This window comes from Schistocerca piceifrons, chromosome 4 (genome assembly GCF_021461385.2).
Source record: "Schistocerca piceifrons isolate TAMUIC-IGC-003096 chromosome 4, iqSchPice1.1, whole genome shotgun sequence".
NCBI lineage: Eukaryota > Metazoa > Arthropoda > Insecta > Orthoptera > Acrididae > Schistocerca > Schistocerca piceifrons.
This window is the reverse complement of record NC_060141.1, coordinates 345,588,754-345,603,106: the sequence shown is the minus strand read 5'-3', so window position 1 is coordinate 345,603,106 and position 14,353 is coordinate 345,588,754. Positions and strand designations below refer to the sequence as shown.

At 45.1% G+C, this 14,353-nt stretch overlaps 1 protein-coding gene across 1 annotated transcript in view; it reads right to left on the bottom strand.

The window, feature by feature from the left end:
* The window catches only part of LOC124794768 (kalirin), a 2,150,963-nt gene that overhangs the window by 847,306 nt on the left and 1,289,304 nt on the right, over positions 1–14,353 (bottom strand). Inside the window, exon 19 of the mRNA XM_047258392.1 lies at positions 253–422. Coding sequence (XP_047114348.1) covers positions 253–422 — 170 coding nt within the window. The remainder of the gene's footprint in view (positions 1–252; positions 423–14,353) is intronic.

Genomic DNA, 14,353 nt, shown 5'->3' with positions numbered 1-14,353 from the left:
TACCAAGCACTTGCCCGCGACAGGTAAAGGTCCCGAGTTCGAGTCTCGGTCCGGCACACAGTTTTAATCTGCCAGGAAGTTTCATATCAGCGCACACTCCGCTGCAGAGTGAAAATCTCATTCCAAAAAATTTGTTGTTGCATTTCTTATTGAACGCCCCTCGTGTTATGTTTCAAATGCCAAACCGACGTGCAATTAAACTGTAATTAAAATACACGAGGATTGCAAGACGAGAGTGGCGGGCAGACTCACCTGAGCTCCTGCAGCAGGGTCTCGCCCTGCGCGATGGTGGAGGCGCACGCGTCCAGCGAGGAGGCGCGCTGGTCGCGGCACTGCTCTAGCAGCCGCTCCGCCGCCTCCAGCGTGTCCGCCGCCTCATCCGCCACCAGCTCCCCGCGAAGCTCGTCCGCCCACCCGGACAGCTGCACACAACACCACACCACACCCCCACGTCACTCCATCTTCTGCTTTCTCTGACACACTTCCGTCTGTCAAACCATTTACCTTACGTTAAAGTTCTTCCACAATGACGTCTCTGTCACCTGCAAACAATTTTTTAATAACTTACCACGAAAAAAAATCACTGATATTAAGAGTGTCAAACAAAAAAAAAGTGGTTCAAAAGTGTTTTTAGTATTTCACGATAATCTTACGTTAACAGCAAATACATCATCAGCAAACATTCTGACACGAATTAGAGTATCAGTAAAAGAAGTCCCCATAAACTTTAACAAATGGAAACGCTAATTAGCTGTACAAGTGGGAATCATCATATTATCAGAAAAATGAAAAAGAAGACCTGCAAGTTTATAAACTTTCTCTTGCGCATGAATTAAAGCTTTCAGACCGTACTATTCGGTTCGATTCTACGATGGTTTCTGAATGAAGTGATATGCGGCCAGTTGGATTTTCAGTTTTCCTCTTCCGATCGTGCATATTGTAACACCTCGGTTCAGTTTACAGTGATAAAAGCTATAGAAAGAATAATCTAAAATTAAGAATAGAATTTTTAGAGGGGAAAGTAGTGTACAATCAGAGTTCGGTAATTGCAGATCAAAATTATAGTATATCAGCAAGTAGTTTAACGTCTAAATACAGCGAAGGCACGGAAGCTCTGTCATGGAGAAGGCAGTGACGTTAAACTCTTGTGATGAAAAACCTATAAAAAGGCCTGATCGTCATTATTGCCACCTTTTTTCCTTGATTGTTTCGTTCAAGAGCGGGGAACCCGTGTCAGTCAGCGAGACAATAATTAGATTGGACTTTATCGTGTTAAGATTCACGATAAACTGTTAGAATATTACGGAGATGAAAAGTGATGTAGTGTACGATCTCTCACTGTTGGTAGCAACGGAGTATTAAGGGGATTTTAGGACTCTAGTGCTACATTGGAACTTTACGAACATATAGACGACAGAAACTCAAATCATCTGCTGATACGAGTGAATTCAGAGGTACCGGTATTCAAATATTAACGTTGGACTTTTGAAACTGTCGTGTGCCGTTAGTTGCGAATCTGGACGTAGAGCGCGTGAATATCGGCATTTGCGGACTATTTAGATTCCTCCAGGCTAGGAACCTTATAATAGACCATCATCCATCACCATCTTAATCCTTGAATATAGAGTGAAAGTGAAATACAAGAGTGTTGTACTTACTTCATTTACCTAGTACTAATCAGTGAAGGTTTTACGGAACCAAAGCTAATCAGCAATAAGTCAGCACCATCTAGAGGAAAGCGTAGGCATTAACTAACACGCTAACTAAAGTGAACGTTTACGTGTTTTACGGACTGCTTAATATGAACTTTTGTGACTCTTTGACGTCCCCATTCCCTCCAAAGGTGGCGCAGGCTGTCTTAATCTCAAAAGGGGAGAGTTTTAGCCGGGCAAATTACTAAACAAAAGCGATATTTACAAGACTCGCAGTGATAGCAAAAGACAAGGCCCGCACCTCATCGGAGAGTCGTCGCTGTCACGTCGGGAAGTAAAGCCGGAAAACCTACCGACGATACGTATCTACGAGCTGACGTCGACGTGGAGTACCTAAAAAGGGAACCACAAGAGAGTTGGGGATGCTTCAAAATTTCTGCCTGTCCGGGTATGTAAACTCTCACACCACATGCTATTATACATCAAATGTCCCAATCAGTGCGTTGAGCAGCAGATGCATAATGTGCGTAATTTTCGAGTTAGTTTTATTTTGACCACTCTGTACATCAAAAGACCTTGGGAACTTCCCCAGTCACAGCCGTAAAGCAGCCCAGTAAGATTCTAACATGTTCAATGTACGTTAGCACCAATTAATGGTTTAGAGAATGCGAAACTGTAGCGTTGTCCACACAGTCTGCGTCATCGAGATCAGCGGCGCCCGAGATCCACTGTGGGACACTATCGGCTGAAACATGGCATCTGCACTCCACAACGTAATTTTTCTTGCTCAGAGTCAATCTTTTGTTACATACTTGGGCATCACATTCCACTCACTGAGAAATAAAGCTAATTCCAGTTTCTGAAAGGAAAATGCAACGAATGCTCTAACAAGTTCAAAAATGGTTGAAATGGCTCTGAGCACTATGAGACTTAACAGCTGAGGTCATCAGTCCCCTAGCACTTAGAACTACTTAAACCTAACTAACCTAAGGACATCACACACATTCATGCCCGAGGCACGATTAGAACCTGCGACCGTAGCGGTCGCGCGGTTACAGACTGAGGCGCCTAGAACCGCTCGGCCACACCGGCCGGCCTCTTAAGAAGACCCATAGGGTCAATACTTCAGTTTTCCTCAACACAGTGTATGGATACAAATATTTTAAATATACACGAAAGACAATATCTTCATAACTGTTGCCTTGGAGAACACTGCTATACATTTTTCAGACACAAAACTACCACAGAAGGTGTTCCACACCAACACAAAACCATAAATCATGGTGTAGACGAAGTCACACGTTTAATGAAGAGACGCTGTTAAACTGGTTGTTCGCAATATTACGGTCTCCAGTGATAAATACTTTAGTTTTCCCTAAAACAATGTATGGTTATGGACTTTTTAAGTACACGCGAAAGACAATATCCTCTGAACAATAGTCTTGGAGAACACTGCTACATATTTTTCGGGCGCACAAATTACGACGAAGGCGTTCCAGGCCAATTCGAAATCATAAATAACGCTGTAGAGGATGTCACACACAATAGCAAGAGCAGCAATGAAAATGGTTATCCGCAACGCTGCGGTATCCAGTGATTGAGCATCAGTTCAAATCGCGCATGATTGCCTTCATTTTATGCTAATTACTTATTTCGACGCCCGTTTCACATAATGTGTGTAACGTGTCTCATATGACAGCAATGCCGAATTTTATATACGATATGACGTCTTCCTTGGTCCAGAAGAGACTGATTTGTGGACTTCTTTGACGCACATTACCAGATTCTCGTCAATGTTAGAAGCAGGAGTTCGATTATTTTTTCATCGATGTATGATGTTAATCCCTCGTCCGAGATCCAGCCCGCTCTCACAAGGCGTGTTTTGACCTCCTGGCCAAACAGCAGTAGATTTGTAGAACAATGGAGGAAGTTGAAGTATCACAAGGTGATCCCTGTCCCAATGGTTATTGACAATAGTAAAAATTGGGGGGTTAAGCAAAAACGTCATACAGAGAACCCAAACTTCAGACATGAAAATCTGTGAAAACTCAGAGGCGTTGCATTACGAGATCCGCTACGAAACGAATCCTTTCGGGAATATCTAAACAATGTCGACATTAATGAAAAAATCTGGAGAAAGGGGAAGAAGTGGAAAACGCTTCTAAAAATGAAGGACAGACACAGAGATACAATCAAGAAGCAGCATCGCAAGAACTTTAAAAAAATGGAAGAATTATGGCGACCACACACGTATTTATGCTTACATCCTGAAAGAGAGTAGGCGTTGACGAAGATTAAATGATTTTCATTTGGAGGATGACATATGACTGGTGGACAGCAGCTAGGCACAACAAAAGAAGTACAGATTTTTTATTGTTATTAATAATGGAATGCTGGTTGGAGTTAAGAGAATAGGGACAGATAGCAGGCGCTATGCAACGAAACTGGAGCTCACTGCTGCCGCTGGCGAGGACAATGGCACATCCATCGCGGCGACGGCGCTGGCGGCGCAGCTGTTGTGACAAGGCGCGGACAATGGGCGGTGCATACAGCGCGCACGCCACCACAAAGCCAGGCCCTCGTCCGCGAGAGCCGGCGTGGACAGGTGCTGCCTCGCACCCCAACACAAAACACCTGCGCGCCTCTCCCGTACAACAATATTTTGTATACAGCCTACACGTGTGCTTTACATCTATAACGCAGATCTTGAGGACTCCCTGTCATTTAGGTTAACCAACCTGTCGGATTCGATTACAAGCCAAACAGAGCAGGCGTGGATCCAAAAAGGTGCGGGGGCGGTAGCAGGGTGAAGCAATGTCCGCTTATCCTCCATCCCCCTACCATCTCCCAATCAGATTGAATTTTGACCTACATTAATTTCCAAATTTCTCAGCTAACGTTCGGAGAATAAAGTACCACGAAAAATAAAGAGTCTAGAACACGGCAAGAAAGTAAAAAAACTACAAGACAAGACATCCAATCTCAGGCTGACCATAACTGTTAGTAACAACAAATCAAATAAGGTACGTGAGTCCACAGATAGAACTGGCAAACAACAAAATGGCATTCAGTCCATAAGAAAAAACAGTGGAAAGTCTTGACTTTGAGAACGTAAGTGGAAACGACAGAGAAACAGCATTCTCCATTTACACGCTCATGGTCCCGCAGACTGCAGACTTGCGTTGACCACGTTAGTGCTAAGTGAATTACTGATAATGTCGAATGCACGCTTCGGATTTGTACTGCACAAATTATGAAGTTGTGATAGTTTGCTGCTTCTATAGTTTTCACATCAGTTGCATGCCAGAGGTACTTTCGACATATGATAAAAATGGCTCTGAGCACTATGGGACTTAACTTCTGAGGCCACCAGTCCCCTAGAACTTAGAACTACTTAAACCTAACTAACCTAAGGACATCAAACACATCCATGCCCGAGGCAGGATTCGAACCTGCGACTGGAGCGGTAGCGCAGTTCCAGACTGAAGCGCCTAGAACCGCTTGGCCACACATGCCGGCCTTTCGACAGATGCTTTTTAATTACGTATTTCTCTGAAATGATGTATTAACCACTGGTGTGAACACATTGTCATTATTATTATTAATCAAAGTATTTTATATATTTCGTTATTATTAAAGTCTTAGGCTTCTGCGCGGTTCGTGGGGAGGGGAATGAACAGTACCAACCTCTGAAACCCCCCCCGCCCCCAAAGAACAGAACCGTGGACCCGAGCCTGAAAGAAGCAATTAAAAAAAACTTTGCAAAAATTGTCCTGTCTATGGAATTTGTTTTCATAAGGTGCTACACTGAATAAGTCCTTATATGCGAACATGGTCTTCAATTCGCTTTGCTGGGTTATAATGGTGTGTAAGAAAAATGTCCCATATTTTTACAGGTCGCGCGGGATTAGCCGAGCGGTCTGATGCGCTGCAGTCATGGACTGTGCGGCTGATCCCGGCGGAGGTTCGAGTCCTCCCTCCGGCATGGGTATGTGTGTTTGTCGTTAGGATAATTTAGGTTAAGTAGTGTGTAAGCTTAGGGTCTGATGACCTTAGCAGTTAAGTCCCATAAGATTTCACAGACCTTTGAACATTTTTTTGTTATTACAGGTCGTATTACTGGTCAAAATTAGAATGAAAGACCCCTAACATATGAAATGTGGCCGGTGTGGCCGTGCGGTTCTACGCGCTTCAGTCTGGAACCGCGTGACCGCTACGGTCGCAGGTTCGAATCCTGCCTCGGGCATGGATGTGTGTGATGTCCTTAGGTTAGTTAGGTTTAAGTAGTTCTAAGTTCTAGGGAACTGATGACCTCAGATGTTATGTCCCATAGTGCTCAGAACCATTTGAACCATTTATGAAATGTGTTTGTACACTGATTACAAGTATCAGAAAATAACGCTCGCAAAATATTATGAATCAAAGACTTAAGAGAGTCTGAAACTGTCAGGAAATATATATTTTGCTCTTCAGTGCGTAAAAGAAAGCGATTTTTGGTACCATTTTAACACGTGTTTTTTGTTTCCACCATAGGTTAGGCTTTGCTTCGAGGTACTTCTCTGGCCGTTGTGTTTTCGTTCTCAATAGTAGTGCGAGATCACTTCAGCTAGATGCATCGATGATATCTCAGGGATATCACAGTCATTTCTTTTTTCAATATCCACGTCCTAATGTGTAAGTGCTTACCACGAATGACGTCCGTGTCGACGAGACCCTGAATTCTTAATTCATTTCCTTTATTGAACAGCGAACTTCAGCTTCAAAACGTCACTGTCACTGCTGCACTCGCGAGGACACTATAATGTTTCGGAATTAAACGATTAATTCGGGAGTCGGAAATACGGCAGTTAGTGATGCTGTGATTTGACGAGTTTTTGTTTTTTAGCTCATTTTGTAACTGCGTTTGGTGCTAATGACAGTATTGACGTGCCTCCCCGACAGAAACACCACCAGTAACAATTAAAACATCAAAAACCTTTACAACTGAAATGCCAAAACTTCAACGCCACAATCGGCTGCGAGAAACAAAGTACAATCTAGACCGACGTGGAGACAGGAGCGGGAAAACAGGGAAGCAAAACCCACCTCCGTCTCGCGGGGCTGGCAGGCTACACTCGTGATTTGTACATCCGTGAAGGCAGGACAGACACATGCTCATAGGGATCACCATCACTTCGGCTTTTCTGAGAGTCTTGCTCGAACCTTATGACGGGCCAAATCGGTTGGTTGTTTCACTCATTTCAATTTACGAAAAGAAACAACGATCAACGCACAAAACAAAGCAAAGCTAAGTACAACAGGCAGTTACTTGCTGCGGCTGGTGTTGTCGTAAGCGGGAGAAACCAGGCAGCATATTTACCGGTGGTTTACACAGCGATAGTCCAAACCACTCCTCACCTAAAACTGCCACGATGAAGTGTCCGCATAATATTACTATTGCAACTGAACGCAGGCTCGGTGGCCGGGACAACGCCAAGATCTTCTGAACCATTTATGGAGCTCTCTTATGAAACTGGATATTGAAGACAGTTTCATAATTCAGTCAGTGAGCATCTGAGGTGCAGAAGATACATGCCACATGAAACAACATAAGGCAACAAGCATCAGGGTGATTTTAGAATGCGTGCGTATCTCTCTGGTGTATACATACAGTCAGGACCGAGAAAGCCAAGGGTGCACAAACTCTTATGGGAGGTGAATAGTCCACTGTAGTGTTCAGACAGAATTTCTGATTGATAACTGCTCCAATATCTAGCTAAGCTTCCACTAGAAGACTGCGACGAACCACACCCAAGCAACGGACTTACTAATTAACATCAATCCACATCCGTGACGGAAGTTGAATCTTGTAATACGTATATTCGGTGCACAAACATGTTTCATGTGTTATAGGTCTTTGTCTCTCATTTTGACGAGTACTATATGACTATCTCCTTTACAGCATGGGACACTTTTGTTAAACCACTGCATAGCTCAGCAAAGTGAACTGAAGACATGGGCAGGGTAGCAGCACTGTCGTGATTACGCCCAACTGGGAGCGGAGTTAGTAGCAGATGGCTCTGAGCACTATGGGACTTAACATCTGAGGTAATCAATCCCCAAGAACTTAGAACTACTTAAACCTAACTAACCTAAGGACATCATACACATCCATGCCCGAGGCAGGATTCGGGCGACCGTAGCGGCCGCGCCTTTCCAGACTGAAGTGCCCAGAACCTCTTGGCCACAACGGCCGGCAGTTAGTAACATCGTACATCAAGTAGCTACTACACACTACACGCCTAGACGCCATTACCTCGCACAGCACTGACCAACGCTTTTGTATGACAAAACTCCTGGCACACTGCTACTGTAACAACATTTATTCACTATGCAATGTATCTGAGTAAACCATTAACATCTTCACTTCTGATGTGTCTTTTTTCGGAAGACTCAGTATTTGTTTCTTGGGAACTATATCGTCTTGTACACGTATGAGGACTTATTAAATGAGGCACGTTATGAAAACAAATTCTACAGACAAAATATTTTTTTCTCCGATTTCCGTACTAGCCTTGACCCCCAATTCTGTGCAACAGTAGCTGTTAAATTTTCGCACAGTCTTTTTCTGCCGGCCTCTGTGGTAGAGCGGTTCTAGGCGCTTCAGTCCGGAACCACGCGGCTGCTACGGACGCAGGTTCGAATCCTGCCTCAGGCACGGACATGCGTGATGTCCTTAGGTAGGTTTAAGTGGTTCTAAGTCTAGGGGACTGATGGCCTCAGATGTTAAGTCCCATAGTGCTTCGAGCCATTTGAACTATTTTTTTCTTTTTCTGTACTGTTCATGATATTGTAGAAATCGCTGCCAAGTTGCGCATTTACACATAGTGTCGAAACTATATGTATTGATTGTACATTCCTTCTTCTTCTTTTGGGTGTGTACTTGAATGTAACTCTGCTCGGCATTGTGTCACTCTTTACATAATCAGTACACCATCGATTTACTCAACTTTAAGATTTTTCTTGCATATTCCATCACTTTTTCCATCTGCACTGTGACTCCTTCTTTCCTTGCTTCCTATTGTCAATAAATTTAATGATGTTATAAGCAGAGGCGACTGCCTACAGCCGGCCGGAGTGGCCGAGCGGTTCTAGCCGCTACAGTCTGGAACCGGGAGACCGCTGCGGTCGCATGTTGGAACCCTGTCTCGGGCATGGATGTGTGTGATGTCCTTAGGCTAGTTAGGTTTAAGTAGTTCTAAGTTCTAGGGGACTGATGACCTCAGAAGTTAAGTTCGATAGTGCTCACAGTCATTTGAACCATTTGACTGCCTACAAAAGCATTTTCCGCAGTCATCTTCCGTGCTTGAACTAAAATACATGTGTGTCTGTTCTTTTGAATATATCCGAAACTATCGATGACGGCCAATGATCCGTTCAAGGCAGACGCACACCAAGCTCGAACTCTGCGAGACGCCGTGAGGCGTGAGGAATTACACTAATGGGCAGGGGCTCTACTTCAGTAGTGTGTAGTATAAGCTGAAAATTTGCGTCTGACGAGAGACGTACTAGGACAGTCCGCGCGGTAGTAGGTGACCACCTTGTCCGGATGGCGTAGTGGTCAGCGCACCTGCTTAGTATGCAGAAGACCCGGTTTCGAATCCCAGTCCGGCACAAATTTTCAACTTCGCCACTGATATAAATCAATGCCCACTACCATCTAACGTCTTTAATATGTAGCAACTCGTTCTGCTCTGAAGCGGAAAGTGTCTTTACCTACTCCCCCGACTAAGTTAGGTACAGTTACGGACGAGTCCACAGTAAGCTTTGGCGAGTAATATACAGCTCAATTCGCTTGTTCGTGTTCCTAGAACGCGCCGTACGAATATTTTTCCAACAGGGTACAAGTCTCAGCAGCGGAACCAGCTGCAACGTCTACTCGCCAATACCAGCTGCCACGTTGCAGCAGCTGCCTTCCCGTTACATCGTCTGCGAGCCGAGCCGTGAATTCTGAAATCACTGCGACTGTGACGGGACAGCGGCGACTCACGAGCGACTATCGAATCCCGCGGCACCTCGATGGAGAAACAGATGCGTTCCTCCTTCGCAGTGCTGTAGATTGGATAGGTCCAGCCACGAGATTGGGAACGTGCACCGAATCGTCCAGCTAGCCGTGCCTGCGGGCTTATTGCGGAGAGGAGACGTGACAAGAGATTCTCTCGTAGAACGGGAGGCCACTACTTCCTCTCCCCACACCGAACACTCGTACGTCTAGCAGCAGAGCGCTTGAGGACGTTGCGCTCCCTTTGTGCTGCCTGTTTACTGGGAATTAGCCGGAGGAAAGCGGATCGCGGGCAGATAATGGCAGCAGAGCCATGTGTCCTGCAGCGGCAGATGGGCCGCAGCAGCAAACGCGCACGGAATGCAGACCGCACACGCGCGGCCACCTGACTCGCAGCGGGCATGCAAACCCGGGCCTCTGAGCCCTGGGCGCTTTGTGCAGGTGCAGGGGAGGACGAGGGAGTGGGTACCCAATAAGGCTGGCTGCAAACGAGAACAGGAAGATTAAACTGGTACGAAGCCTGGTATATTTCGGTACTCGGGATGCAAGGGGCGCGCCCTGGAAAGGCGATCATGCCAACTGGTGCCTGCAGAAGCCATCACGGCTAAGTTAAGGAAAGTTTACACGAGCGACTTTCTGCTCAAAATCGACTACTCGAAGGACGCGCGCCTTTCGTGCTTGCAAGCAACCACGTCGGCCGGGCTGGCCGAGCGGTTCTAGGCGCTACAGTCTGGAACCGCGCGACCGCTACGATCGCAGGTTCGAATCCTGCCTCGGGCATGGATAAGTGTGATGTCCCTTAGGTTAGTCAGGTTTACGTAGATCTAAGTTCTAGGGGACTGAAGACCTCAGAAATTAAGTCCCATAGTGCTCAGAGCCATTTGAACCATTAGCAAGCAACCACGACGTGAGCGCATCTATGACGTCAATGATCAACAATTGTCGACTGAAACCTGAATTAAACTCTGACAACTTCAATTTTTCTATGAATAATATTTACTTTTAAGTAACAGACAGGACGACAACTATGTAGAACATAAACGTTCCGTAGGTTACCTGGCCCTTTATATACCCTCACTCAGTATCTACCACTTCCGGTTTTAAGGGGGGAATATAGTAATACACTGTCGCATAAGCAAAATAAGTGTTCGCTAACACGTAACGTCCGATAAGTATGCATTACACCTAACGTACACGTAAAGCGGGAACGACTTAACTGACCAATGTTACTAGGAAAACTACCGTAGTCTACGTTTACTTACAGTAGTTTTACAACTCTGGATATACCTAGTCTAACATTCAATTACCCATATAACAAAATAAGCATAACACACATTCGTTGTTTTGGCGTAAATGGGACGATATATAGATGTAGAACGCCTGCGTATTATCATCAGTACCGATTTAACGTCACCTCATATGCAACAGTGTGTTCTGCCGCGTCGGACTCCACAGATACACGACACGCATGAATAAGTGCTTTATTTGCGCCTGGCGCCGGACGGTAATTTCCTCCAGCCGGACCGGCTCGCCACCACGCTTTGTCGCCGTCCTCGCGGCTTCCGGCAACCGGAGATGGCGAGCCGAGGCGCTGGGTGCAGCAGCGTGCTTGCCGGTGGTCTGCTGCTCCTCGCCATCATTTTAAGCTATTCCTCGGTGGAATTTCATACATTCGACTGCATATGATTGAAAACAGAAAAGTGAAAAGGAAGACGTACGCTGCGGCGATAAAAAAAATCATGGGATTCCGATATGCACATACATAGATGGCGTTAGTGCAGCGTACACAAGGTATGAATGGGCAGTGCATTGGCGGAGATGTCATTTGTACTCAGGTGATTCATGTACAAATGTTTACGACGCGGTTAAGGTCGCACGACGGGAATTAGCAGACTTTGAACGCGGTATGATAGTTGGAGCTAGACGTGTGGGACATTCCATTTCGGAATTCGGTTCGACCCTGGACGACTGGAAAATGGTGGCCTGGTCTGATGAGTCCCGATTTCAGTTGGTAAGAGCTTACGGTAGGATTCGAGTGTGGCGCAGACCCCACCAAGCTACGGATCCAGGTCGTCAACAAGGCACCGTGCGAGCTGGTGGTGGCTCCATAACGGTGTGGGCTGTGTTTACATGGAATGGACTGGGTCCTCTGGTCCAACTGCACCGATCATTGACTACCTGGAGATCGCTAGCAGTCACTCATGGACTTCATGTTCTCAAACAACGATGGAATTTTTATGAACGTCAATGTGGCAAGTCAACGAGACACAGTTTTTCGCTATTGGTTTGAAGAACATTCTGGACATTTCGAGCGAATGATTTGGCCACCCAGATCGCCCGACATGAATCCCATCGAATATTTACGGGTCGTAACCGAGAGGTCAGTTCGTGCACAAAATCCTGCACCGGCACCACTTTCACCGTTTATGGATGGCTCCAGAGGCAGCCTGGCTCAACATTTCTCCAGGGAACTTCCAACGAATTATTGTGTCCATGCCAAGACGAGCTACTGCTCTACGCCGGGAAAAAGGACGTCCGACACGATACTAAAAGGTATCTCATGACTTTATTCACCTCACTGTATATCCCGTGTAGGCTTACAATCGCCCCTCCCTCTCACAATGGAACTGTATCCCAGCACGAACGGTTATAAAACCTTATAAAATGATTTTAATATTTGGAGCTGCGTCTGTTGTACCATCCATGAGGGAAATGAATCTGTTGATACGGCTGAGCTCAAAATGCCCAGAAAGTTCTCTGTCACTCAAGTTCCACGCGTTACCCTCAGCTCCGATGGCGATGTAAGCGCGTGACATCCAGAAACTCACCGTTGTGATTATTCGGGGGGGTCTCGAAGCCACATAACGTTGTTCTATCTACATGATTACTCTGCAGTTAAGAATTATGTGACTGACAGATTGCTCACTGAACCACTTCAAGCTGTTTCCTCTACTGTTCCATTCTAGAACAGCGCACGGGAGAAACGAACACTTAAATGTTTCCATGTTAGCTCTGATTTTTCTTATTTTGTTATGGTGGTCATTCCTCCCTATATCGGTGGGCGCCAACAAAATATTTTCACACTCTGAGGAGAATGCTGATGGTTGAAATTTCTTGAAAGACCTTTTTGCAACGAAAAACGCCTTTGTTTTAATGATTGCCACTCCAACTCGCGTGTCTTATCCGTGAGACACTCTCTCCTATTCTCCGATAATGCAAAACGAGCTTCCACGCTTTGAACTTTTGATGTCCTCCGTCTCAATCTTATCTGATGCGGATTCCACACTGCACAGCAATACTCCTCCACAAGAGGGCAAACATGCAGGGTGTGAGCAGTGTCTTTAGTAGATCTGATGCATTTTCCAAGTGTTTTCCCAATAAATCGCTTTTCTCACGGCATTACCTGTGTGACCGTTCCAGTTTAAGCTGTTCGTAATAGTAATCCCTAATTATTTATCTGAATTTACAGCCTTTATACTTGTGCGTTTTAACCTGTAACCAAAATTTACCGGATTACTTTTAGTGCTCATGTTGATGACTTCACACTTTTCGTTATTTCAAGTCAATTGCCAGTTTTCGCACCACACAGTATCTTGTCTAAATCGTTTTGCAAATTTTTCTGACCGTCTAATAACTTTACTAGACGATAAATGACAGCATCATTTGAAAACAATGCAATTGGACTGGTCAGATTGTCTCCTAAATGGTTTCTGCAGATCAGGAACAGTAGATGGCCCGTAACATTTCCACGGGGGACAGTAAAATATCAGTTCCGTTTCATTCGATTTCCCGTCAGTTACTACGTACTATGACCTTTCTGACAGTAAAATCAGAAATACAGCCAAACAACTGAAGCGGTATTGCATACATACGCAATCTGATTAGAAGTCTTTTGAGAAACTGTGACGAAACTCATCTGGGTCTCTAGAAATATGGAATAAGTTTGACATCCCCTGTCGATAGCACTCATTATGTCGTGTGAACAAAGAACTAGTTGTGTTTCACAGGAACATATTTCCTGAATCCGTGTTGACTGTTTGTCAATAAATCGTTTCCTTTGAGGTAATTCATAATATCTGAACACAGTATACGTTCCAAAATCCTACTACAAATCGACATTAGCCATACGGGTCTGTAATTCAGCGGATTACAACTATTTCCTTTCTTGGGTGTAAGTGTGACTCGTTATGTTCCTCAAGGTAGCATCCGACCAGAGTAGCGGAGTACAATGTAGTCGAATTCATGCTTTCTCACTTCTTTAAAGGCTATTGTCAAGTTTGTTCCTGCAAAAGATGGCGGACTATTCGTTTCCTTATTTTTGGTGTATGTAGCCACGGCTCCATTTTTAAATTGTTGTGAAAATCAAAAATGTTTTATGTGCAACAGTTCGTTACACCTTCCAGTTCTTCTCTACATAGTAGCCGCTCCGACTCAGACATTCGTCGTAGCGTTATATCAACTTTCGAACACCTTCGTCATAGAATGCAACCGCCTGTGCTTTCCGTCAGTTCTCTACGCTGGTCTACATCTCGATGTCTGTACCAGCGTGTTGTTTTCACAGCCAGAGGGTTCATGTGGGCATAGATGAAACTCAGGGGGAGGCAGTTACGGGCTGATGGGCTGTATTGTGGGTGATGAAACACTTCCCATCGAAAACGCT